Here is a 26,525-nt window from a genome sequence, read left to right on the forward strand (position 1 = left end):
TGTTTACTTTATAAAATTTAACAACATGATATTTTTTAAAATTATTTTTTTAATTATATGAGAAAAAATAAACTATAAAAAAGTTAAGTTTAATTTTAAAAAAATAATTAATCAAACTCGTAAACCAGGGCAACCTGAGATACCTTCACAAACTCGTAAACCATATTAACCTCGTATAAAAGCAAAATAAAAATAAGTAAATTACGAAGCTAAATTCTCAATAATCTTAATTTTAAAAGATGAAATCGACAACAACAGATTTGAAAAAAAATCATAACAAAAAAAAAGAAAAAAAAAAGGAAAAAAGAAAGCATAACATTGTGGATTATTATTGTAATCCATAATACAATGAGTGTTGGGTGAACAATAATTTCTCCACATTCTTTAATTTTTCTTATTTTATAAAGTTTAATAACTTTTAATTGGATGCAATTTCACTCATTTCAAACTTAATTATCAGCCCCAAAGTTCAATACATTTTTCATTTTGGTCCTTAGTTTCTGATTTGTGCATTTCGGTCCTCAATTGACCATCAAACTTTTAGTTTTCTTTAATTTGGCCCATGATTTCACCTATTGCTACCTTTGAAATTGCGCGCTACTTACAGATTGGTCATTGGTCTTGAAAATCTGTAAATAGATCCTTAATTGGTCTTAAAACTTTAATATTTATGCAATTAAACCCCTGATTTCACCAAATTAACCCTTCAAAATACAATTTAACCCCTAGGCTTTAATTTGAAGCCTAAATTGACTTCAAAAAATTAATTTTTATTGCAATTAAGCCCTCAATAAATTAAATTAAACCCTAAAAAATTTTAATTAAGTCTTTAAACATTCAATTTTGAATTTTCCTTCTCAAATTGAATTATTCTTGTTAATAGGGTTTTCATTAGTCAAAATTGAACCGCAAATTTTTCCAACCTTATTTTCCTGGGAAGATAAGGGCTTGGAAACAATCTTGTTTTGAATGTTTTGGTGATAAAAGGAATGAAGAGGATGCACTGGTAGGCCAAAATGGCTTAGCAGTCAGCAGCAAGCAGCACCTTCCTACTTCCATTAAGAAGCAAGCCTATTATTAATAACTTGGAATTCTCATCTTCAAACTTTAGGCTTGAAGTGGTAACTTTTTCCTTGTGAGGAAGAAGAAATGGTCCTGGTGTTTCCATCTAGAGAGTGAAGCTGCTGAGGAGTAACGTTTCTTTACTCATCAGATACAGTTCCCTCCACCGAAAACAAATCTAGTGGGACTGATGACTTGACTATGAGGTTTCTACGCGGTTTGTTGTCTTTCAAACTTCAAAAAAAAAAAAAAAACAAAACATTCCAAGTCTTACTCCACTGCTTAATGTCATTATTCCAAGTCAACTGAAGTAGCAGCTCAAGTCCATGCAAGGAATCAAACCTGCCTCTTCCTAGCCCACTGGTTTTTCCACCTTTCACCACTAGCCATAGACTAAAACACACCATATTACTGCAGCGTGAGAGCACTCACTCCTCCTATATACTTTTACAGCTGGGAACAAGAAAACCAGAGGAAACCATACTCAACTACTGATGGCTGAACTTAGATTACTACTATTTTCCCTCTCCATCCTCTTCTCCACTTCCTTGTGCTGTCCAGATGATCAGAAACTAGCCCTTCTCCACTTCAAATCCTCCCTCTTGGACAGTATTAACTCTTCTACACAATATTCCCTCTCCAGCCTGGATTCGTGGGATGATAGCTCAGATTGTTGCCACTGGGATATGGTCACTTGTAGTTCTCGGTCAAATTCTAGAAAAGTAGTTGCCCTCCACCTTGACTCTCTGGTTTTAGCAGAGCAACCCATACCAATTCCTTCCATGGTTTTATCTCCTCTCTCTCTCATCAAAAGCTTGATGCTGCTTGATATATCCTCAAATTATATCGTAGGTGAGATCCCACCCGGTGTGTTTTCCAATCTCAGCAAGCTGGTTCACCTCGACATGATGCAAAATAACTTCAGTGGATCCATTCCTCCACAGATTTTCCATTTGAGGTATCTACAGTATCTTGATATGAGTAGCAATTTACTAAAGGGGGTTATAAGCAAAGAAGTGGGCTCTCTTCTCAACTTGAGAGTATTGAAGTTGGATGATAATTCTCTGGGGGGGTATATTCCTGAAGAGATTGGAAACCTTACGAAGTTACAGCAGTTGAATCTTCGCAGCAACAATTTCTTTGGTATGATTCCATCTTCAGTTCTCTTCCTGAAGGAGCTGGAAATATTGGAATTGAGGGACAATTCTTTATCCGTGGAGATTCCTAAAGATATTGGTGATTTAACCAACCTGACCACTCTGGCCTTGAGCGGTAACAGGCTGACTGGTGGAATCACATCATCCATACAGAAGCTTCACAAGTTAGAAACACTCAGATTGGAAAACAACGTACTATCTGGAGGAATTCCAACTTGGTTGTTTGACATCAAAAGTCTGAAGGATCTGTTTCTTGGAGGGAATAATCTGACTTGGAATAACACTGTAAACTTGGAGCCCAAGTGTATGCTAGCTCAGTTATCTCTGAGTTCATGCCGTCTCGCGGGGAGAATCCCAGACTGGATTTCTACACAGAAGGATCTTGTTTTCCTGGATTTAAGCAGGAATAAGCTAGAAGGACCATTCCCGGAATGGGTTGCTGAAATGGACATAGGCAGCATATTTCTGTCAGACAATAATCTTACAGGTTCACTTCCACCTCGTCTCTTTCGGTCTGAAAGTTTGTCAGTCCTTGCCTTATCGAGGAATAGCTTCTCTGGAGAGTTGCCAAGTAACATTGGAGATGCCATTAAAGTCATGATTCTTGTGTTCTCCGGAAACAACTTTTCAGGGCAGATTCCAAAGTCCATCTCGAAGATTTATCGCCTTCTTCTTTTGGATTTATCAGGAAACAGGTTTTCGGGGAACATTCCAGATTTTAGGCCCAATGCATTACTCGCTTACATCGATTTCTCTTATAATGAGTTCTCGGGTGAAATTCCAGTGATCTTTTCTCAAGAAACCAGGATACTTTCATTAGGAAATAACATGTTCTCTGGAAAACTACCCAGTGACCTGACAGATTTGAACAACCTTGAACACCTTGACCTCCATGACAACAGAATTGCAGGAGAACTGCCCATGTCTCTCTCTCAAATGTCCACTCTTCAAGTCCTGAACTTACGTAACAACACCCTCGAAGGTTCAATCCCCAGCACCATAACCAACCTCACTAACCTCCGAATTCTAGATGTCTCAAGCAACAATCTCAGTGGCGAAATACCGGCCAAGTTGGGGGATCTGGTTGGAATGATAGATACACCCAATACTCTCAGATCAGTCTCAGATATGTTCACCTTCCCCATTGAGTTCAGTGACTTGATAGTTAATTGGAAGAAGTCGAAACAAGGTCTCTCAAGCCACAGCCTTGAAATCTACTCTTTGCTAGACTTGTCAAAGAACCAGCTTTCTGGCCAACTCCCAGCTTCATTAGGTCACCTAAAGGGTCTGAAGCTACTGAACATCTCATATAACCACCTCTCTGGCAAGATACCAGCAACTTTCGGCAATCTAGAGAGTCTAGAGAGCCTGGACTTGTCACGTAACAGACTATCCGGTTCCATTCCAAGAACACTATCAAAACTTCAAGAACTTACAACTTTGGATGTAAGTAACAACAAACTCGAGGGTCAGATTCCAGTGGGTGGCCAAATGGACACGATGAATGATCCAAATTCATATGCCAACAACAGTGGGCTATGTGGTTTTCAAATTCTACTACCATGTCCACCAGACCCAGAGCAGCCACAAGTAAAGCAACCAGAAGCAGATGACTCATGGTTTTCATGGCAAGGTGCAGGGATTGGATATTCAGTAGGCTTTTTTGCAACAATAACAATCATACTTGTCTCTGGCTGTATAAGCAGGTTACCACCTCAAAATCGCCACCGATCACACAGAAGGCAACGGGTTTAGGTTTGGCTACTGACTGTTGGCAAGGGATCAATGTTAACAAGTATACTTTATTTTTCAGAACTAGTACCTTGTGCTCCGAGTCTAGTTAGAAGTGTCACAAGCTGAAATTGCAAGAATATTTCAATTGGGCATGCCATTTCCAAATGATCTGTTCTATAATTTGTTTTCACTCTGCAAGTGTGTAAAGTTCATTTAGCCTTTTTAGTGGTTTAGAATGGTAACAAACGCACCATTTCCCACCTATTTTACTCTTTGGACCAGTTACACTACTAATCTGCACTTGAGGAAACATATTTTTGAATCATAAACATCACATGCAAACGATGTAAAATTAAAAAAAAATATCTGATAAGAAAACAACACAGAGAGCAGTATTGACCCACTCTAACCACACCCCCGTAATTTTCAGGAGGTAGCGTATATCATGCAGAAACATGCTACAATACTATTAATAGTTTTATGACAGCCATTGAGGGAATCATGAATCTAGCATGATGATAAGGGTCCAATCTCGTAAAAGAAGTGACTTAACAGGAGTTAGATTGTGAACTTGTATGTAATTTCATAATTGCTAAATGAATGAGCCATTACATTGTAAAAGAATTGAAAGAGAGACAATATTTTCCCATTTCATATAAAGTATATACTGACGTCTCTCTTGGATATCTTTTGATTTGAGAGTTGATTAAGCGGAATTGAAGTAAATGGGAACCTGATCTAACTCCACTGCAGATTCTCCGAGGGGAGCCACAAATTCTTTTCATCTTTCTCTTGTGATTGTTGGTGTCACTACAGAAGCTTGAACAAGAAGGATGTTGTTAAATAGATGTCAAAGAATTGTACAAACACAGCCTCTATTGCTCTGATCTTCACTGTCACTATCTTCTGTTTCGCTGGTTAAAAGGGAAAAAACAGATTCAAAGAAATATTATAAGGTTGGGAACAATCCAGGTATAAAATTTATTGGTTATAAACAATCCATAAAAGTAGAATTCAAGAAAATGCTACAGGCGGCATTGACATGTTAGATAAGCAACATTCTAGTGCGTTGTTTAGGAGTTAGGACCACAAGTACGTTGCAGCACACATTGTACAAATGCAGATTTTCTATTTGATTAGAGCAGCTAATGCGATGAGCAATTGCACAAGCTTCAGGGGATTTGGAACTCATTTCTCCCACAAAATGATGATGACTAGATATATCTCAAGCCAATTATTTGTTTTCGTTTTCAGGATTTTTCCTTGAAAATGTTTACCATCATTTGATGCAAGTTGGATGGCTTGAAATCATTTGATCAAGCCAATCTGCTGTACAGTTAATTTGCAAGCACTAAATGATTAAATTGAGGATTTAAATCCTGGATAGATAGAAGTTACATGTCAGAATCCCTTAGAACAAGTCGAAATACATATCTCTGTAACTCTCCACAGAGAGCATATATCACCAGATGAGTGCAAAATCAAATGCTATCCTCGCATTCCTACTCAGGGAGGGAGTAGTACACAAAGACAGAAATTACGAATCTATAAGAGAGACAAGATTGTATGGAACACGATAAGCTACTGAATATCCGTTTCTGTTTAGCCAGTTTCTTAACTATACCACGAAAACCAGCAACGGATTTTCCATTCTTTAAGATATCACGAGGGAGGAGTTTAATACATCCATCTCTATTCTATTCATATGTTCCTAGGAAAACATTAGCCCATCCCAATTTTCCCAACCAAAACTTTTCTATCCGATCACAATGGTTTGTGAAGTTATGATGCCATTGTCCTCATTTTATATACAGATCAACGTAAAAGTATTGTTTCCCACCAATCAAAGCTCATTGTTTCTAACAATTCTAATCATGAAAGCTTAACCACCACAGGAAATGCAGCCTTAAGAGGGAACTTGCCTCCCTTACCCTAGAAGAAGCTTCTTTGCACAATATTTAAAACCAGTAGAACAACAATATGCTATAGCTGAAAGGACTGGAAGTGCTACAGTCAATCAGTGAGAAAATTAACAAAATTTAATGAAACCATGCTTACTTGTCCATCCTTAAATCCATCAGCTTCATCAAGTACAATTATACAGAAATACATTTGTTTTGTATAGCAAAAATGTCGATAGAGATAATAGAGACCACAAAAAAGTACAAACCTGGACTCAAATTCTCTGATCTCAACAAGTTCCTTCCCTAAGAAATCCATCCACCGCACTTTCTTCTTATCAACCTCTTTCGAATCAAAATCTGCCTTTTTAAGACTACTTTTGAGGCCATTCTGAGCCTGTGATTGTTTCCCATCAACACCTACACTCCCTTCTTTCACCTCAACGGAATCATTGAGCACATGATCATCATCACAGGAGGCATCAACAACTGATATAACTGCAGTTGAAGGAACATGAGGGCTGTTTTCCAATTTCAGTGGTGCTGGTCCGTATATTCTAGGAGAGGGCTTGCAGAAGCAAATGAAAGGACAATGGATCTTGCAAAACAAGACCCTCATGAACAAAATATTTTCTTGGTCGTCAATCAAACTACAAAAGAATTTGCCCATTTCATGACTCCAATTCAAAAGCATGGATCTAAAACTTGAATCTTTCAATCATTGAATTCCTATAATTTGAGAACAATGAAGAAAGAAAGAAAATGAAAAGCAAGCAAACCCAACAAGGTGGTTTGTAAAAGGAACTGTCTTTTAACAGACAAAACTGCTGTCAACTTGGCAAAAAAGTTGTCGGAACTAAACGTACCCCATTGAAGAACATAGAAACAAAACAACTTGTAATAACACAGAACCAAATTAAACTCAAATGGGGTACTTTTGTTTTGAGTTTAGAGATCAAAAGGAGGGATCAAGTCAAAAACTTTGAAAGAAAGAAGTGGAACCCAGAAAGCAATTTTGAGTCTTAAGGTATTTGGTGATGAATTAGAAGACTCTATAGACTAAAAAAACCTGTCCATCCAGAGTTAAAACAGACCTCTGTTTCAATGATAGAAAGAGACAGCACTTGTAATCTTAACAAGACAGGACAAAATTATGGAATATTAATATTGCAAGAAATGACAATCCTAGCCTCTTTCATTTCACCTCAGCATTGTAAACCAGCCATGAAAGGAGGAGCAAGAAATCCAGTCAGACATGTAAGAGCAAAAAGAAGGGACAACCTTAGAGAGACTAGGATTTGGAAGATAAAAACCAACTGCCAAGTATTCTTGTATTCTATAATGTAACTGTTAGGCCCTCCAAAATCCAAAAAAAGGGATTTTATTATTAACTGCCTTAAATACTTTATTTTGCATGCAGGAGGAATATTATCACAGTACAGAAAAGATGAAAAACAGCATAAATAATAAGAGGATATATCTATTTTTATACTTCTTGTTTTGAAAATAAAATTTATTCCAAAATTATTTTTTAAATAAATCTATTATTTTATATCTTTATCTTTATTTCTTCAATGAGTTATATTTTTATCTTTTTTATTTTTATATTCTTATATTTTCTGTATTAAAACACTAACAAACACAACCTATATTTTTAAAATCTCTTTCATTTCAATTTTGTGGGTCTAAGGGTAACATTTTAACTTATTGTGAAAGAGAATATTCAAAGAATCTCGGTGAATGTTTGGTATTATGTTATAAACTATATTTGTATGTGTTTTAAAAGTGAAAAAAATATCAAATTTATATTTATTTTTTAATGTTTTTTTAATGCTTATGAAGTGTTATTGTTAAAAATTAAAAAAATATATGAAAAAAAATATTTTATTATATTTTCAAATAAAAAATTATTTTAAAAAACATCATGCATCGTAATATCAAATTATTCAAGTAGAATTCAAATAAGTTAACTTAAATGTAGAAGCAACACTAGCCAAGATAATTCTCCCATGGTTTGCCTCATAGGCAATTAAGCATCCCACTAAGCTATGACTTTCCTCCTCCTCATCCAATGATTAGGCATCAAAGTTTCCAAGTTGACTCACATGATGATTCGGATTTATTCTAATGATATGGAATTAAGTTTTCTAAGGAATTTTAGAAGATTTAATCCAAAGCAAAGCTATTGGTTGTGTTTTCCCCTCGATTTGCTCTCCTCTTTATTCTTTCCCTACTTGCCTCCTCCATTCTCCATCTTGAAAGCTTTCTTAGCAGACACAAAAGTACTCCTGGGGAGACTCTGATTTGCTTCCTCTTTTTTATGATTTTACAAGTTGGTCCTTTTGCTTTTGAAAATCATAAGCTAGTCCCTTTATCTATGTTAATTGTTAAATTTTAAAAAAAATGTATAAACAATCTTTTCTAAGTGCGTCTTTGATCTTATCTATGGTATGTGAGGTTGGAAATTTTGATTAGGAATGAAGAATATTTTAGAAAAAATAATTAAATTGTCAAAAGAAATCCAACAAAAGATTTCAATTACTAATGACTCAATATCATTTTTTACAAGATCAAAGGAATTAAGTAATCATTTCACTAAAACAAACTTAAATATTGGTAAAGACATTAAACACACGTCACAAATCAAATATGTACATCTAACATTTAGATTCAAAATAACATAAGGAGATGAAAGATATGTTTGGTGAAGAGAGTATTATCAAAAGTATTTGATGACATGAATGCCATTAATTTACAAGTCTTAGCAGTGAGGTATTGAGATCCTATTTGTTTTTGCATTTCAAAAGTATTTTTGAAAAAATTTAAATTTTTTTTATTTTTTTAAATTAATATTTTTTGGTGTTTTTAGATCATTTTAATACGCTGATTGATTTTAAAAAAATAAAAGAAAAATATTTTAATACATTTCTAAGTGAAAAATCATTTAAAAAGCAACTGCAACCACACTTCCAAACAGGCCCTTGATTTAGAGTCTGTTTGTTTTTATGTTTCAAAAGCGTTTTTAAAAAAAATTAAATTTTTTTATTCTTTTCTTTACTTCAAATTAATGTTTTAGTGTTTTCATATCGTTTTCATGTGCTAATATGAAAAATAAATTTTAAAAAATAAAAAATATATATTATTTTAATATATTTTTAAATATAAACACTTTAAAAAATAATTATTATCATTATATTACACCGATAAAAGTATCATGCACCCAAGAAAAAGTAATGATAACAAGAATGAGGTAAAGGCACTCATTTTAAAGATGTGCCACACGTTAACGTGCCAAAAGAGCGGACCCATCAATCGAAAATGGAATGCTAGACATTTGGAAACCACATGATTAGAGAAGCCAATCAAAGGCAGTGATGATGCAAGGAAAAATCACAAAAGCCAAGGTAAAATGTTTATGATATGAACTTCATGGATGTCAACCTTTCTTCGTGTTCTTAGGGACAAAAGCATGCCCATATGTGTTTGCTTTTGTCAGAGTTCAGCATCAGAAACTCTTAATCAAAGACAAATTTAGTAGCAGGTAGCAGGGATTTATATGGATATGATGAAATGGATTATAACAGCAAACAGAGCAACTCCTTTCTCCAGTAATACATATATAGAATTTGAAAGTCTCTAATCTTCAAGTTGAGCTAATAAGATATTACCGATGCAATCAATTAATGTCAAATCAGGTTCTTAGTGACCCTTCGTTGCATCGAAGGACCTCTCCAATCAGCAAGTGGCTCTAATAGAACTAACCATTTTGTTTGTCCGTTTGAATGTGTCCAGACATGTTTGCTCTTTCAAAAACTGTACAAGGTAAAACAAGTGACAACCATCAGGCCTGCTAACGATCAGGAATCAGCTACATGATGCGCTTGAGTATCCGTAAATCTGGTAAGATATTAGACCCAACATCCTTAAATTCAGATATGCACTTTGTCCAAGCGCCTACAAGTCTGACAATATGCCTGAACCAACACCCTTGAAATTAGTTATGCACTGAGCCCAAGTGTTTATGAATCTGGTAAGGTGTCAAACCCAACACTCTTGAGCTTAACAACGTGTTGAGCCCAAGTGTTTATAGGTCTGGCAAGACATCAAATCCAACATATCTAGATTTAGAATCAATGATACATCTTGAATTGAAAGTCTTTATAAATCTCATACCAAGTCACAAAACTATTTTATTGTTCATGACATAAAATGTTAAGGATCTAGAATAGTCTTCTCTCTACACTCCTACACATATAAAAATCTTTCAAAAATCTATATTGTTCCAATCATCATTAATTTTGACTAAAAACTATTCTCATCAACATTAATATAGTATTCAGAATAATATATAAAATCTCATATGGATCTTATATATTTTCATCGATGTAAATGTTATTTCCTTCAATGTTAATATTGTGTAAATAATGTTTTCTTCTTGCTTATGTTTTCAAGAAACATAACTCTCCACAGCTCCACGCCTTCAGCAAAATAAAAAAGTATTCACGGGTTTTAGAATCAATCCAGGTCCGGATACATCTTGAATTGAAAGTCTATAAATCTCATACCAAGTCACAAAACTATTTTATTGTTCATGACATAAAATGTTAAGGATCTAGAATAGTCTTCTCTCTACACTCCTACACATATAAAAATCTTTCAAAAATCTATAGTGTTCCAATCATCATTAATTTTGACTAAAAGCTATTCTCATTAACATTAATATAGTATTCAGAATAATATATAAAATCTCATATGGATCTTATATATTTTCATCGATGTAAATGTTATTTCCTTCAATGTTAATATTGTGTAAATAATGTTTTCTTCTTGCTTATGTTTTCAAGAAACATAACTCTCCACAGCTCCACGCCTTCAGCAAAATAAAAAAGTATTCACGGGCTATAAATATCCTCTAAATCATCCAAGTAAAGGGTTCATACATTTCATATCCTCTTAAAGTATTCATATACTTGTAACATTTATCATGCATAAATAAGAACAAACACTTATGTTCTTGAATTTAAAGCTCATTCTCTCATTTATTGTAATTTTTTATTAAAAAAATCATTGACTTTATCATCGCAGAATCTCTAAATCTTAAAAAAAAAAAAAAAAAAAAAAAAAAAAAACAAACTAGTTTTACTTTATCATCAACTATCAATTTCTTTAAAATTTATGGAGGAAGTATGGAAGTGAACATCTAACCACCCTTTATCCCAACACTCAATTCGAATTAATGAACATAGTCGATTTTGGAATATCATCACCAACCATCCATGCATCATATTCTGGACATTTCCAGTCACCTTTGTCCTCACCACCAGTCTCATGATAAGGATCTAATACTTCAATAGACATTGTAATTATAACTGTTTTTCAAGGTAGATATAAAAAAACTACTTGCTTCATCATTTTACATATTATCTTATCTTTGGAGCCCTACTTTTAAGTACTTCAACCATAAATGACAGAAGAAGAGATGTAGCCTATCATGTAACCAAACTTTACCAAAGTGTGACGTTCAAACAATGGAGCAAGATATGAGAAATAAGATCAGCATGACTAACGGGAGTAGAGAATGCAAACAGATGAAGTGATCTTCATGTGCGATAGAGATTAGAAGAATAGAGTTGAATTTGCCAAGATTCACAAGCGGAGAAGACAGATCAATTGAGTGTTATCTTCTCATTAATTAATCTATCAATCTATACAAATTCTCATAAAGATTGAGAAATTAGTGAGCAGATCCTTCAGGAGTTGTATCCATTTCTGAATCGAAAGACAAACATAGGTTTTTATCTTGGCTTTGTATGACAGGAGTTGTGATAGATGAGTTCACCTCATTCCGGCCACCATGTGAGTCATAACTAGCGTTGGAAATATTGTTCAGCTCACTCTGCAAATTAATTCAAAACAAAATAAATAAAATGAAATCACAATCAGAATTTGCATAACTAGTCAGGAAAATAACATAGCCTTCCCAAAACATGTTTGCAGCTTCAACTAAAGGCCATGCCTTCCCAGCAGTTGATTGCCTTTCCAGCATTCAGCCAGTACTTGGAGCATATGATCATGCTCCCACCCACTAGGTTAAATATGACTTCTGTTCCAAAGGAACATTGAAAAAGTTGTACTTTCTGGTATCGCTAGATCATTTTCTATTGATCTTCTCAAGAGATGGGATAGCCTCAATTATATTATCAATGGCACCTTCCTCTTAGTTATTTTCCTATTCGTTCAACGCAGCACTTAAAAACAGATAGTATGGCTACCCATGAATATCGTAAGACAAGATTGGGTCTTGAACAGTACAATCTTCAGGATTTTGGAAAAGAGGAAAAGAGACGGATATTAATATGTAAAGCACAGGTCAACAGATTGCAGCTGGTAAGAAGCAGGCATTAAAGAAAACAAATTGGTAGAAGAGCATTTAATATATCAGCTTCTCCGCAGCAACCCAAGTTCGCTTGTCTGCTGGTTTTATCATCATTCACAATCTTCGCACCTTAGTAAATTTAAAACTTTTACAAAAGGTTTGATGGACTCCTAAGATAAAATAAAACAGAAAGAGATGGAATGCTTGAGCAGCAAACCTACCCTTATGAGGCAATAAACACTGAGAGAAGAATATTTAATGAAGAGTTACTTCCATGTTTAGCAATCAAAATACCAAAGGTCAGAAACATGTTCGAATGAATGCCAAATGCTTTTCCTGAATTGTGATGAAAAGGATTGCAAGTAAAAATTTCATGACAAAACCTGCAGATAAGTAGAAATGTCTTCTGTTGTCACCATTATTCCACCTTGCTGCTTCACTGCCATCCAGTTACTCAGTTTCTCCTGAAGAAAACAAATGGTAATGCATGAGTGGATGGTCTTCACGAACATCAAAGGCATGTTCTATTTTCCAAAGGGTTGAATAAAGCTAATAATGGAGATGCCAGCAATCATGCACATGATTGCACCACTCATATGCAGCTTATCATGATAATCCCATGATATATAGAGGAGACTTGAGAAATCCAGTTGAGCAATCTCAGCCCAAGAAAATAATTACCACTAGCTTTACTAAAACAGTGCCAACAAATATCTAGTGCTTCCTTGTTTGTTTCAGCAATAACCCAATCTGCTTATATTAACAGAAATGACAGCACCAAAGCTAAGGCTAAATAACTACGACTAAGCAACATAATTAAGTGCGTGCATGCAAATATGGTCAAATTTATCATATAGCTTATGGACCCTAGTCGAATAAACATAGAACAGAATTGTCAGAACCAGTTTAATCACTACATTTTTCCATCATTTTGCTGCTATCAATCTAAGATTCAACCAATTTAATGTAAGTACTTCACTACTCGGATAAGAGAGCGATCAAGAAAGCAAAGAACTACCATTTGTAAGTTTCAATAAGATTTTCAGCATCCAACAATCATAAAAATAAAAACTTGGAAATCTTTTTTTGCTATTTGATCATTGAAACCCAGAAAATGAACAAAATGTGATAATTAGGAGTCTTCTCATTGTACCAATACGATCTTTAACTAGGAACATTCAAATCCCATTGCTATTCCAAACTTGCCCATAGCTTCAGACTTCAAAATGACACCAAGCATTCAATAATCCATAAGAGGCCAAAAGAAAAGAAAGAAAGAAAGAAAAACATCGTTCATATCATTCAGTAAACACGGTACTCAATCAATTCACTCAAGTTAAAACAACAAATCAGTAAACTTGATATGAGGCTAAACCAAAACCAACACCTATGATAATTCATATCACATACGTTCTAAAAAGCATAATAATCGTAACCAATTATACATTAAAGATCAAAACTTTCAACAACAAACACACCATCTACCCTCAAAAGTAGAATCAAAACAATCAAACCCCAAATGGGTTTTCCACAAATTCAATAAAGATGAGTCATGCCATACCAAAACAAGAAAAAAAAAAGAAATTGAAAAAAAAAAAAAAGAACTTTTTGTGGTCTCACGAGAGCATGTCTTTGTCCAGCTTCAAAAGAAAGCTTGTTATGACTGATTGCTTGAGAGTATAATTGAGAGAGTTCATTAGCAGAATTTCTAAACGCTGAATACAAAACTTTGTCACTCTCATCTACTATCGCTGCGCTACTTTCCACTTTCCTCTTCCTCGCCATAACTTTCGTTTTCCTCCTCTTCTTTCTGAGTAATTTTTTTTTGTGGCTATTTACAATAAATAATCTAATCCTTTTCTTTTATGTCTCCAGTTCTTGTAGTGGCCCACAGAATCCCCACTTTGGTCTTCTATTTGGCCCAAAAAACTACACTGCTCACAGCCACAGAGGAATCAATAACTGAAGATGGGACTCTTTAGTTTTCCCAAAGTCTGGAACTTTGAGAGAGAGATTAATGGAGTGGATAAAGACAAACAGTTTTATAGCTTTCAATGCCAATTTGCAAGTATTTGAGGAGTTCTCTTTGGCGTGTTATATTATATGGATTGGTGAGTTAATAGGTTGTTAGATGGGTTAATCACTCCAACTTGGTCCCTGTACTATTCTAGTTTGATTAATTGAGTCCTCTTACTTCCTATACATTTTGATTTACATTCACGACGGGCTCTCTATCATGAGGTTGATGTTTAACTCGTATTATTCTATATGATTTGTATACCCTGTCAGTCTACTTATGAAATTGCAAAGTGAAAGAACAAAAATCTGACAACACTGTCGAATCAAACACGTGTGAAATCAGAAAACCTGAATTGTCCCAGAGTCATCTCTTAGAGTGATGAGAAGTGCAGGCTTTCCAAGAGCTCTGCAGGCAACAATTCTCCCAGCAATGGATACTTGATCATTCTCACTATTCGACTCTTCGTCATTGGCTAAATTTCACCTTCATTTAATCTCACTTGTGTTTTAAGAATCTCACAGTTTTTTGTTTTTTATTTCCCCTGGTTGCAGATATATGGTTTGAGCTTCTGGTGCCTGAAGAAGCAACGACTGAGCGAAGTGAGATTGGCGGATTTATGGGAGCAAAAACAAATTGATTTTGCAACATAATTATTAGAAAATGTTAGTACATTTGAGCAGATGACATTGTCACTGCATACCAAGATATTCTCAATATCCAGGGAGTGGTCAGAGAGGTATGAGGCCATATGGGACCATGAAAGGAAACATCCATGATTCTTTGAACAACTGCAACAAAATGCCTTGTCTGAAAATGTCTAGGTGGTCATTGGATGATATATTTTATATGTATGTCTCCGTCCTTTCAATCAAATTAATTTATATCCTACGCTAATACTAAGAGAATAGTGCAGGCAAAGCATTAAATATTGAAGTTTGAAAAAATTTCATTCATGCTATATGCATAGGGAAGTCTTCTATATATGCCCATTTTTTCTATGTTTATAGGTTTTTTATATTTTTTTATCAAATGTTTATGGATATGAACGGCTGGCTTTCCTGTCAAACTATCCATCTTCAGACATGGTGCCCAAGTTGTGCTTGACTTCTCTTTTCATGTGTTGCCAACCAAAGGTCAATCCTTAAGGCTTAAACTATGACCCATCTTCTCTGCTCCATAGTCCAAACTGTAAGGGCACTATCGAACAATCATTTTGATCACAATTTACGTTATTGTTGGCTGCATCCAATCTGAGAAACAACCCTCACCTCTCTTTCAGATCGTGTATTTGATATGATGATAATTTTTACAGTTATAAATTTTTAAAAATATATATATAAATTACAATTTTTTAAGGTTTTTTAACGTCAAAAATAAATCAAAAAATAAGCTCATATCTGTGTCACTACCTGTGATTTTTAAGGTTTTTTTCCCTTTTTTTATCTAAAAATGTGTCACGACATGAAAACAAAACAACAGCAGCAAGCAAACAACAACAAAAGAGAGTTAGGACAGTTGAGAAAGAGGATTAAAAATCTGTCTTGAAAAATAAAGAAAGAAATAGCAAAGAGAGGAGAGAAGAAAAATGGTGTTTAACAGCTTAATTGTATTATCAGTAGCCCACGTATCAGCAGACGTATGGCAACAAATAGCATGCATAAGGTTCCAAGATCGTGTAAGCAGTCACCAGCTCCTTGATCTTGTTTGCTGCTTTCCTCTTCAACAACTGGGCCGTTTAGCTCTTTTCGTCTGGACTTTCCTCTGCTTGCCTCCACCTGATTCTTTCCTGTCTTCTTACTCTTATTACTCCACATCATCAGATGATGAAGATCGCCATCAGTATGGTCATCATCATCATCAAGCCTCTTCTTCTTCCTCCTCTGCTGATGTTGAATACTACTACTATGACTCTGACTGATTTACTCCATTTTGTTTCATCATTTGTGTACGGTCTCTCTCTCTCTCTCTCTCTCTCTCTGTCTTTCACTTGTATATGTTTAATTTGTTTCTTTTGTTTTGTGGGGATTTTGTTTTGTTTATGAGGAAATTGTTGGGTTGTTTGGATTGGTGATGCATGATAATTTTGTGGAGACTAGTGTATATATCTACTGATTTTGTGGGTTTTTATCAAGATTCTTTTTTTGTTTTGCCTCAATCTGGCTTTTCTTTTCTTTTCTTTTCTTTATATTTATATGTCAAGATTGCATCTTGATGAGTGATGGCATCGTTAAAAGGCTAGGTCATAGCCATGGAGAAGATTTTAAAAAGAAAAGTTTGCTTGCTATCCTTGGAATTTGCTGACTTGTATGTGTTTGTGCATATGCAATACCATTGAGGGTTATGTCCATTTTGAACTTGGATCCAGTAGGACTCCGCTAGTTGGTGATGATTGCTTTTTGTCTTATACTTGTTTGTTATGAGGATACTGCCCAGAACCAAAGTTGATTCTTTTCTCTTTTTTGAGCAGACAGCTAATAGATGCCTATCAAATATCATGTTATTTGACTAAAAAGATATGTCAATTCCTAGAAGCAAACTTTTCTCTTGAGGTGAATGAGATCTTTATAAGTATCTAATCCTCTCGATGATCAATTAGTTGATTACCCTGAACATTTTAGTTTAGCTATTAGAGATGGAAGATATATAATCTTGAAAATTTTCACCTAGATTATCATTTAATGCTATCTATTGATTGATTTCATTGTAAGTGCAATTGTCAATAATCATTCTACTTTCTCAAGTTCGTGGTTGCTGAAATTTCATACTTCATGTGGAAAACTTGCAGGGATAGAATTATTTTTGTAGATTGCTTAGTCTCTTGTCCATGTATGCAGTTGTAGAGTTTGTCTTGATAGAGGATCGGAAAAGATGATTGTGTTCAAGTTTTGACTTCAGTCGGCTACATCAAGCAAAGAGTTTCCAGATGAGTAAGATAACTAAAAGGAGCTTGTTTATGTTCATCTTGTTTGTATCCCTCTAGCTGTTGACAGTGCTGAATCTTTGTAAGTAATTAATTTCAGATTTTTCAAAGTTCCGTATTTCATGGTTGTGTGATTGCTTTAAAACTACAGATACAGTTTCTAATGCAAAATGTATTATAGTTAACTGTTTGTACATATGGATGATTCTGGGACTTCTTGTTTCATTCGTTTCGAATGACTCTTTAAATCGACTACTTTACATGTGTGACCATTATGAAATTGTGATATTGGCCTAATTTCATTCAGATTTTTTGGGATCTTTATTTGTTATGTAGATGTATCCAATCTTGTAACTTTTTGATTATTGAAATAGAAATTTATACAAATTCTGGATTGGTTATACATGATGGGATAGGATTTCGATTTAAGCAATTGAAATAAACCATGAAAGACTGGATGATTACTTAGAGACTGAGTTGCTTTTAACCAAATTGTTCTTGGAAATTAAATTGTTAAAAGCCTCACAAAAGAGTTGTGTTGCAATCAAACTTGTTATGCCATATCCCACATTCATGTACCTTGTGAAATAGCAATAACAACAAATGATATTGATAGAGAGATGAAAAGAACTGCATATGTAGCTGAATATCATAGCTCTAGACATTGAAGTATGGAAGAAGCAAGTAGTATGAATATTCTCCTTCAAAAACTGTTTTACAAATACTCTTAAGATTTTATGACAAATGCAAGAAATATGTAGCAAAGGAGATGGAAATTTTGGGCAGTTGCAGAAAAGAAGACAAAGAAGTTTGAAAAAAGAAACCAGAATAGCACAGGTGAATGCCCATAAAACAGGCAAATGATATGGCCTCTCATTTAGATGTTGAGGTCGTGAGTGATCCTCTGTCAGATTGTTTTGCAAATTGCTGAGAAGATAGAGATAAGAAACTCTAAAAAGGGTCTATGATTTGGTTGATAGAATATTGTGAGTTGGAATATGCCTGGTAACCGTTGGATATTGTCTGTTATTATTCTCACTGGTGTAGGGGAATCCAGCCCTAACATCAAAAATTGAAAAGACAAAAGGCCAGCTCTTTCCAATAGTTAAAAGGAATCCATTCCATTTTATGAACTGGCTTGCTGGTCCTTTCTCGTGAAATATATGATTTTCGGTTGCACTGCTACGTGACTCAAAACATTGCTGCAGCTCGATTGCCCTAACCTACAGACAGACATCCTCAAGGAGAAACATAATTTTTCTCAGATGGCTTTTGAAGATTGCAAACCATATGTAGAGACTGCAGGTTTCTCATTACTTTTGACCCTATGTTTCCCGTGTTGCTTTCCGGAGAGTTGCCTGAAGCAGCTATGGTTGGTATCCCTATTCTCAAATTCTAGCAGCTGCATTCTATGATATCGCATCTGCCTTATTAGTATTAATCAAAACGATCAGTCTCTTGAGAATGAGTTATCCACATGTGGTTTTCCTGTCCTTTGTTAAAACAGAAACTAGATATGGAAAGATAAGAGAGGAAATATGTTGGAAAGTTGGCAAGTTAGTTTCGATGAGAATCGAGTGTAGGGTCATCGGCATCTTCACTCGTCGTTTTCAAACTTCTCTTGAGGCCGTCATTAAGAGGGTCTTTGCGAGTAAGAAGAGCATCCACTGGCCATTTTACAGCCTTCAGAGTGTTGGGAAAGTCTCTGCTATCATCAAGTAGCAAGAAAACTTGTGCATTGGGAGATTAGAGGGCCTTGAAATCTGGGGTGAGTAACAGTTGGGAGTTCTGGTACTCTGTGTGTAAAACACAGTTGAAACCTGTTCAGGAAGGCTCATCGTTCGTCGGCAACAGCCAGGCCATCTTCAGTGAGATTCATGGGACGATATCCCAAATCAGGGGAAGCATTTATGTGCGGGACATGCTCATGGGATTGGTTCAGCATGCATCTCCGAGTCTCCATGTGCAGGACATGCACAATGACTTGAACACGACATGACCAGAACGAAAACACCATACAAGTCATTCATGCTAATTCTTATATGGTAATGGGTTGTCACAAATCGGATTTTTATTATATTTATTATTCAACGAGTAAAATTCTTAAAATAGAGTTTTGGATATGAGAGTTTAAATAGTGCCCGTACTATTTATTGTTTAAAATAAAATAATATATATATTAAAGTATAACTTGAACGGAGTTTTTAGAGAAAATATATATATATATATATATATATATATATATATATATATATATATATATAAAATCCGTCTTCTTATTAACTTTTTAAAAGTAAAAGGGAATCAAGATTGTAAAAAAATTAAAAAGTCAACGAAATATTAAAAATAAATTAATTAAAGTTATCTTCTTAACAAAATGCGAGGTCATATCACGTGTTTATTTTAAGCTTGACAAACACCTAAAAAATAGTCTTTGAAAAAATAAATAAAATGGATTTCATTTAACTAAAAAAACCTTTATAAGTGAAACGCAGCGTTTTTCGTACTCTCATTCTACGGTGTACACACATATCTCTCTGTCTAGCCTGTGTTCAGTCAGTCACCTTCCCGCCGCTTCCTGCCGCTGCCTCTTCTCTTCCTTCGACCTCCGCGTCCCGGCCTACTGCACCGGCTGCCTCTTCCGGTTAGTATTGCAACTACTCTTTCTTTCATTCTTTTTGTCTCATATCACTGTTAGACTCGGGACTTTTGAAGCATAAAAGAGTGTGTGTGAGTGCAAGGACTATGAACTAACTCCTATCTGGTCAAAGGCATGTGCTTTATTTCATGGACATAAGGATTGTTAAATTGAAAACACAATCTGGGTTTTGCTCGTTTGATCAAAAGCAATTAATTGCGTGGTTAAAGCTTGAATCTTGATCTTTATAGATTAGTTTTTGTCCACGGTTTTTAGCTTGAATGAGGTTGACAGAGAACACCCAAATATCCGATATAAATGAATAATCCTTGTTTAAGGAAACAAAATGTGCACCAATAACATTAATCTGTCAGGATATGCTTTTGACATGTGGTTACATTGAAGAAGAGAGATGAAGCTAGGCCTGAGCCGAGCGTGTCTTTATGGTTGCTGTTGCACACCGATTTTTCTCGTCATCAATGCCGTCTTTAACAACAATTAAACCAGAAATACCCCTCTTTTTTAGGAACTTAAAAAATGTCATGGTTGGGCAAAAAACGTTGCCTCCTATGTTGGGTCGTCTTTTGTGGAGTCTGATAATGGCCCTGACTCCACTCTCCTGTCCTGTGTAGGGAGCTCAATTGGCTCATTGAGGAATCACTTGTAAACCGCTCCTCCTCCTCCTCGTGCTTTTCCTTTTCCCAGTATAAATATGATACTAGTGGTAAAAATGAGAATGTCATGTTACGGATAAGTTTGGATGATCTTTACCAATTGTGGGAGCAGACGATTGAAGAGAGGAGGCCTTACCAGTATATAGTAGGGTGTGAGCACTGGAGGGACTTGGTGTTGAGTGTGCAGGAAGGGGTCTTGATTCCGAGGCCAAATACAGAATTGATTGTTGATCTGGTAAGTGATGTGGTTTCCAAAAATGAAGAATTGGGACAAGGGTTGTGGGCAGATGTGGTTACGGGTAGTGGTGCTATTGCTATAGGTATTAGAAGGATTTGGGGGAGTTATGACACTGATTTAAGCCCAATTGCAGTTTTGGTGGCAACTCTAATGTGCCTGTATGGCCTTCAGGTTGTGATTGAAGTAAGGCAAGGATCTTGGTTTGAGCCATTAAAGGATGTTGAAGGACAACTTGTAGGTATTGTGAGTAATCAACCATACATACCAAGTGACAAGCTAAAGTTGGTAGACATGAACCAAGACTCGCATTAGATGGTGGTTCTAGTGGGATTGATTATCTTGTTCATCTTTGCAATGGGGCTTCTGCAATGTTGAAACCTGATGGATTTTTTGCTTTTGAAACTAACGGGGAGAAGCAATGTGAGTTTCTAGTAGATTGCATACAAAATGACATTGCTGGAAGCTTTTGTAATCTGAACATTGCTGGTATTGAAAGATTTGTGACTGGGTTCCGCAGATGAGTAACATAAATGTTAAATGCCCCTTTACCAGCCATCAAGAAAGATGCAAGACAAGTTGTGCTGCGATGTAACTAAATTTAGTAATATCTAGTGAAATCATAGTACCATCATATTAGTGCCCCTTTGTCATATCATTGATGACCTGAATGTGTTGAGGTTAAAAAATTAAAACTTATTTTGCTAGTTAGTGTGAATGTATGAATCTTATGAGATACTTTTGCATGTAGAGTCGCCGTAACTTCTTTGTCTCAAAAGTTTTGATTGTTTTCGTCTCTCTGTTGATTGATTTCTGAGTGTTTGATCCATTACAAAAACATATAAAGGAATACTGATTCAAAGAAAATAATCTTTTATGTCTCAATTTTTCTGGCTTTTATAAAATCTGAAATTCTTCTCAAGAGTTGTACTACATTTTAGGAGGTGTGAAACTTTTGTTTTTGTCATACTGCTGGTAGTGATGTGTTTTAGTTTCAAATTTGTTTTAGCAATTCTTCAGCCACCAAAATGAGCATTGTGTACAAAGATGTATGATGCATTTCATATCTTTGGCTTTGACATAAAATGGGAACTTCAGGTGCTTCGTGCTTTAATATCCTGTTTAAAAACTACTACTGTTCTGATACATTATATATAACATATTCAGCTTTGATGTTCTTTCAGTAGGAATGAGTCATGTACAAGGACCTTCATCCCTTAAGAGGAAACGGCCAGAACTGAATTCTCCAGTTCAATCTCTGACTGAACATGAGCGTATCCTCTATGATGTGATCCGAAGCAAACAAGATATTGGAATCTGGACCAGAGACATGAAAAAAGAAGCCAAACTTCCAGATAATGTGGTAAATAAATCTCTCAAGGCTCTGCGGGTCAAAAACTTGATAAAAGAGGTGGTGAACATCCAAAACAAGGGGAGGAAACATTTCATGGCAACAGAGTTTGAACCTTCAAAGGAAATCAGTGGAGGGGCATGGTATCTTGAAGGGAGCCTTGATACAGAGTTTATCGAGTCACTGAGGCAGTTATGCAAACGCCAAATAGAAAAGAAGGGGGTTGCCACTTTGGAGGAAGTTACAGATTCGATCAATAGTTATCCAGCCTTCAATGTTGACGTGACAAAACAGCAAATTGAAGAGATCCTGAGGACTTTGATTTTGGACAATGCAATCATGGAAGTGAAGAGTAATGGAATGGGTGAGTTTGCTTCAATTCCTTTTGGAAAAGTTTGCTATAGATACATTAGCAAGGGAGCCCTTGGAGGGGAACCAAAAGCAGGGGCATTAGCTTCCATCCCGTGTGGAGTTTGTCCACGGATAAGTCATTGTACACCTGATGGCATTATCTCTCCAAAGACTTGTGTCTACTACCAGAAGTGGTTGGATTTTTAATTTCTAAGCATATATTTTAAAAAAATTATCTCCTTTTTTTACATTTAAGATGTCGAAAAATCTCCTTTCTAGATACCATGTTATCATTTATATAATAGCATAGTTTGCATTTTTATTATTTCTCTTTGGAGTCCCCTGTTGTTCTGTGCTGCAATGTTATCAAGCATCTCCATTCTTAATGTCCAGCGGCTGGGTTTCAACTTCGAGACCTTGTGATATTTTGTAAAGCCCTTCAGGAATAACAGTTCATGTTCTGTTAATACATATAGCTAATTTCTGTTGCAATTCTATTGCTGCTTGAGGTATAATGTGATTTCATTGGAAAAATGGATTTGGCTAAATACATAAACCCCGTGCATCTTCCCGCTCTGGCATTGATGGAACCAAAATGATGCTCATGTGATAGGTTTTACTTTTCATGCTGTCTTGGGCCTTGGCTTCTTTTTTGTTTCTTCATTTGTTATCACTGATTATGCTCTAAAGCTAATTCACCTCCATTATCACTTCTTTTCTTTTCTGAACATCCTCCATTATGAAAGAGTCATATTTACGATGCTTTGTGCATGATTTACAATTATAGCTGCAAATTGCTCGCTCCCTCTCTTATTTGTGAGATTCTGAGTGGAATATATTGACAATTTGGAGTCATGAAAGAAGTGAATGGCAACCGAACTCAGGGCACTATGCACAGGCATTTTGTTCTCTCGTGGCCTAATTTCCACAGATGATCCAAAGTTAATTATGATGGTTGTTCAGTTGCTTTCCCATGTTCCTAGCCTTCCCGCTTAAAAGTGCGTAAACTGGAAAATGCATTACAGAGTGGACAAAAGTGGTTGGTCAATCTTTGGATGCTAAATTAGGTATTGCATTGAAGAAGGTGCTGGTTGTTGACATGGGAGGTTGAGAGGATTACACGCACTCAAGCCTCCATCATGCGAATCAAACTTTTCAAGGGACATATCGCAAACTCCACAGCGGACTGCGGAAAACATGAACAAGCTAGAAGAAATCTAGCCGGGTGCCCTGTACGCCGTGGGACTTTAAAAATATATATATTCAATTAGCGTAAACATGTTTTTTTTATAAAAAAAATTATGATTCAAGTTATTAATTTTATTTAATTAAATAAATTAATTTTATTTAATTAAATAAATTAATTTTATTTTAATAAGATAAAAAAATAAATGATGATAGTAAATAAAAAAAAATAATGATAACCTCCAAAAAAAATTGTAAAATAAGACAAACAATGTATCTCAATTATAAACCCATTAAATATGGAATAATGAAATTAGATGAAAAAAAAGATGAAAAAACCGGATCAAGTCAATTCGAGTTAGCATGACAAACCAATAACTCAGGGAATAAAAGGTGAGTCAATCTGGTTTAACCCGTCAAAGCTGCGATCCAAATTGTAAGATTGGGATAACCCAAAAAAAATCAAAAATCACGAAGCTAAAAAAAATAAATTTAAAAAATAAAAAAACAATGTCAATTCACACAAACTTTTTAAACTCGTAATTTGAAGCATTAAACTGAAAGCATCCTATTTGTAAGAACTATGAAGCCCAAATCTCAATTAATTTGATGTTGAAGAATTAACTTAAAAAGAAAATATCAATTACAAAAAAGGATCCAAAATTAAAAAAAAAATGACAATTAAAATAATAGAGGTGAAAATTGAAATACAAGATAAATTTTATTTTTGATTGAAATGTGATATTGAAAAGAAAAATTATTTGAACAAAATGATCAAAAATCAATTAAAAGAATAAGGATCAAAATTAAAATAAAAAATAAAAACAATATTTTGATTGAAGGGTGAAATTCAAAAGAAAAATCAATTCAACAAAAGACCCAAAAATAATCAAAAGAATGATGGCCTAATTGGAAATAATAATATTGGGATTGAAAGATGAAATTAAAAATAAATAAAACTTATATAAAAAGACCATGAAAAAAATTAAAAATCAAAAGAATAAGTATTAAAGTTGAAATATCAACAACAAAGATGATTAAAGCTGCAGGTGCTGTAGCGAAACTGGTTGCAAAAAAGGAGAAATCGGCCACATTAAAATTACCTTTTAGGGAGGTTCCTGATCGAATTGATCGGGTCATGTAGGAACAAGGTTGTATTTTTTATGTGAGGAGAGAGAGAAAAAATAAGACCTACCGGTAAAAAACCAAACTGCTATTGTCGATACAAGTCGCACCATTATAAAAAGGACGCGAAAACTCTTCCAATAACATGGTGAAAGGGCTATTTTAGACAATGGAAAACGCCAAGGCATCACAGTTTTTTTTATTTTTTATATTTGATCCAATGCTAAATTGTTTCTAAACTGACCTAACAAAAAAACACAACATTTAAAAGATAAGAAATCCCCTTAACACAAGTTTTAATTTTTAATTTTTTAAAGCATTTTGGTTATTTCATTATATTTTATTATTATTGTTATACATAGATAAATACCAAATTACTTGAGCTAAATCAATAATAACAGGAAAAAAAATATTATGAAGATACAAAAGCACTCCTTAACACTAGTTTGTTAAATCTGCTTTCAACAGCAAGTTTCAAGATTTTTATCCGTAAAATCATGACAGAGAAAATTAAAGTCATTAATGAGAAATGAAAGATTAATATGTTTTTGTTTGTGCATTTTAAAAGTATTTCTGAAAAAATATAAAAAAAATTTATTTTTTTATTTATTTTAAATTAATATATTTTTAGTGTTTTCAAATTATTTTGATGTGCTGATATTAAAAATAATTTTTAAAAAATAAAAAAATATATCATTTTGATATATTTTAACATGAAAAATTATTTAAAAAATAATCATAATTACATTTCTAAACGGACGATGGTGTGGCATGGGTTGATTTTTTTTTAGTACTAGGAATGGAAAGCAAGTGAGTTGTCTCAAACCTTCACTTATCACGAGTGTTAGTTATTGTAATAGTTCTTTATGATCACTGTTTTAAAATACAGGTCTAAAAAAAATACAAATTAAAGATCTTCCTTGACCAAGGTTTTAGTAAGAAGTTCTTGGTAAATCTTATAATATATATTGATTAATCAAGTATTTTTAAGATTATAATTAAAACAAAACACAAATTTCCGCACCACACTTGGAAACCAACCGGCCCTGCGTATCTACACATCTAGAGAAAGCAAGCAAAGAGTGGAGACCAACAACTAGGTAGCTAGCTAGGAGTGCCGACCCCGAACACCAATCACGGCACATGTATCAAATCAAAGTGGGGCCCTGGATTTTATGATCCAATGAGAGGGGACATGAGTGCCCTCTGGCTAGCCAAGGGCTGACTATTAGAGAAGTAATGGCATGCCAATGGCATGGCATGTACATGTTTTTCTAAAGAGAAGAAGATAGCACAATCATGGAGAGCGAAGGGAGAGGAAAAGGCCAAAAGGCTCCAGCACGCACCCCACTCGCGTCTATCAAGCATTAACCCATCTTGAAAAAATTAGCATCGCCGAACTTTCTTTCTCTGTGTACAGCCATGGGCTGGCTGGAGTGCTGTCTTTTCCCGCCTAGCTTTCTGCCTGGTGGGGGTGCCAAATCTCTGCTGACTTCTCTTCTCAAGATATTATATTATAGCCTTGAATGATCTTGCCCATGTCCACACTGCGAGGCCAGTATCAAATACTGTATTGGAAAGAAATAAAAAAAAAAGAGAGAGAGGGAGAGAGGGCAGTGCACCATCTTTTTATTTACCATAAATTATAATGATTCCTCGACCATGAAGATCGTAAGCTTTTGGAATATTTCGCATAATTTATTATCTGCAAAGCACACAATCATTCTTAGCATAATTTGCCTAATTGCTATTCTCTAACTCAGTATCAAGAGCAACTCTTGGAAAACAAAATAAAC

General features: G+C 34.8%; 4 protein-coding genes and 1 pseudogene across 6 annotated transcripts; 3 read left to right on the forward strand and 2 right to left on the reverse strand.

Moving 5' to 3' along the window:
• The first annotated feature begins 1,353 nt into the window (after positions 1-1,353).
• On the forward strand, positions 1,354-4,172 carry LOC7457691 (receptor-like protein 46). Its single transcript, XM_002297583.4, has one exon. It carries the CDS (start codon positions 1,557-1,559, stop codon positions 3,972-3,974), a length of 2,418 nt encoding a protein of 805 aa, XP_002297619.4. The 5' UTR covers positions 1,354-1,556; the 3' UTR covers positions 3,975-4,172.
• Positions 4,173-4,348: 176 nt separating this feature from the next.
• Positions 4,349-7,162, reverse strand: LOC7483232 (uncharacterized). Its single transcript, XM_024597175.2, has 2 exons — positions 6,124-7,162; positions 4,349-4,867 (listed from the first exon to the last, which is right to left on the reverse strand). The coding sequence occupies exons 1-2, from the start codon at positions 6,546-6,548 to the stop codon at positions 4,804-4,806; spliced, it is 489 nt and encodes a 162-aa protein (XP_024452943.1). The 5' UTR covers positions 6,549-7,162; the 3' UTR covers positions 4,349-4,803.
• Positions 7,163-11,426: 4,264 nt separating this feature from the next.
• On the reverse strand, positions 11,427-14,295 carry LOC18094282 (uncharacterized). Its single transcript, XM_006368471.3, has 3 exons — positions 13,851-14,295; positions 12,614-12,694; positions 11,427-11,750 (listed from the first exon to the last, which is right to left on the reverse strand). The coding sequence occupies exons 1-3, from the start codon at positions 14,013-14,015 to the stop codon at positions 11,589-11,591; spliced, it is 408 nt and encodes a 135-aa protein (XP_006368533.2). The 5' UTR covers positions 14,016-14,295; the 3' UTR covers positions 11,427-11,588.
• Positions 14,296-15,447: 1,152 nt separating this feature from the next.
• LOC7457692 (uncharacterized) lies at positions 15,448-19,341 on the forward strand. Of its 3 annotated transcripts, XR_002979906.2 has the most exons (3): positions 15,457-16,195; positions 17,085-17,252; positions 18,379-19,341. XR_002979906.2 is itself a non-coding variant. In XM_024593741.2 (2 exons), exon 1 carries the CDS (start codon positions 15,836-15,838, stop codon positions 16,166-16,168), a length of 333 nt encoding a protein of 110 aa, XP_024449509.1. In that variant the 5' UTR covers positions 15,448-15,835; the 3' UTR covers positions 16,169-16,200; positions 17,085-17,450. The 3 variants fall into 3 exon arrangements, 2 of the variants coding, with proteins under 2 accessions (XP_024449509.1, XP_002297620.1); XM_024593741.2 differs by lacking the exon at positions 18,379-19,341 and having other exon boundaries at positions 15,448-16,200; positions 17,085-17,450; XM_002297584.4 differs by lacking the exon at positions 18,379-19,341 and having other exon boundaries at positions 17,085-17,450.
• A 272-nt stretch (positions 19,342-19,613) lies between these two features.
• Positions 19,614-22,744, forward strand: LOC7483234 (uncharacterized; annotated as a pseudogene).
• Positions 22,745-26,525: the final 3,781 nt, after the last annotated feature.

The sequence above is a fragment of the Populus trichocarpa genome, chromosome 1, assembly GCF_000002775.5.
Source record: "Populus trichocarpa isolate Nisqually-1 chromosome 1, P.trichocarpa_v4.1, whole genome shotgun sequence".
Taxonomy (NCBI): domain Eukaryota; kingdom Viridiplantae; phylum Streptophyta; class Magnoliopsida; order Malpighiales; family Salicaceae; genus Populus; species Populus trichocarpa.

Coding starts and splice junctions, on each gene's coding strand:
- LOC7457691 (XM_002297583.4), top strand. CDS start 1,557: ATGGCTGAACTTAGATTACTACTATTTTCCCTCTCCATCCTCTTCTCC.
- LOC7483232 (XM_024597175.2), bottom strand. CDS start 6,548: ATGCTTTTGAATTGGAGTCATGAAATGGGCAAATTCTTTTGTAGTTTG. Junction 4,868..6,123: donor ATCAGAGAATTTGAGTCCAG/GTTTGTACTTTT, acceptor CCTTTTAACCAG/CGAAACAGAAGATAGTGACA.
- LOC18094282 (XM_006368471.3), bottom strand. CDS start 14,015: ATGGCGAGGAAGAGGAAAGTGGAAAGTAGCGCAGCGATAGTAGATGAG. Junction 12,695..13,850: donor CTGGACAAAGACATGCTCTC/GTGAGACCACAA, acceptor TGTTTTCTTCAG/GAGAAACTGAGTAACTGGAT. Junction 11,751..12,613: donor ACATTTCTACTTATCTGCAG/GTTTTGTCATGA, acceptor ATTAATTTGCAG/AGTGAGCTGAACAATATTTC.
- LOC7457692 (XM_024593741.2), top strand. CDS start 15,836: ATGGTGTTTAACAGCTTAATTGTATTATCAGTAGCCCACGTATCAGCA.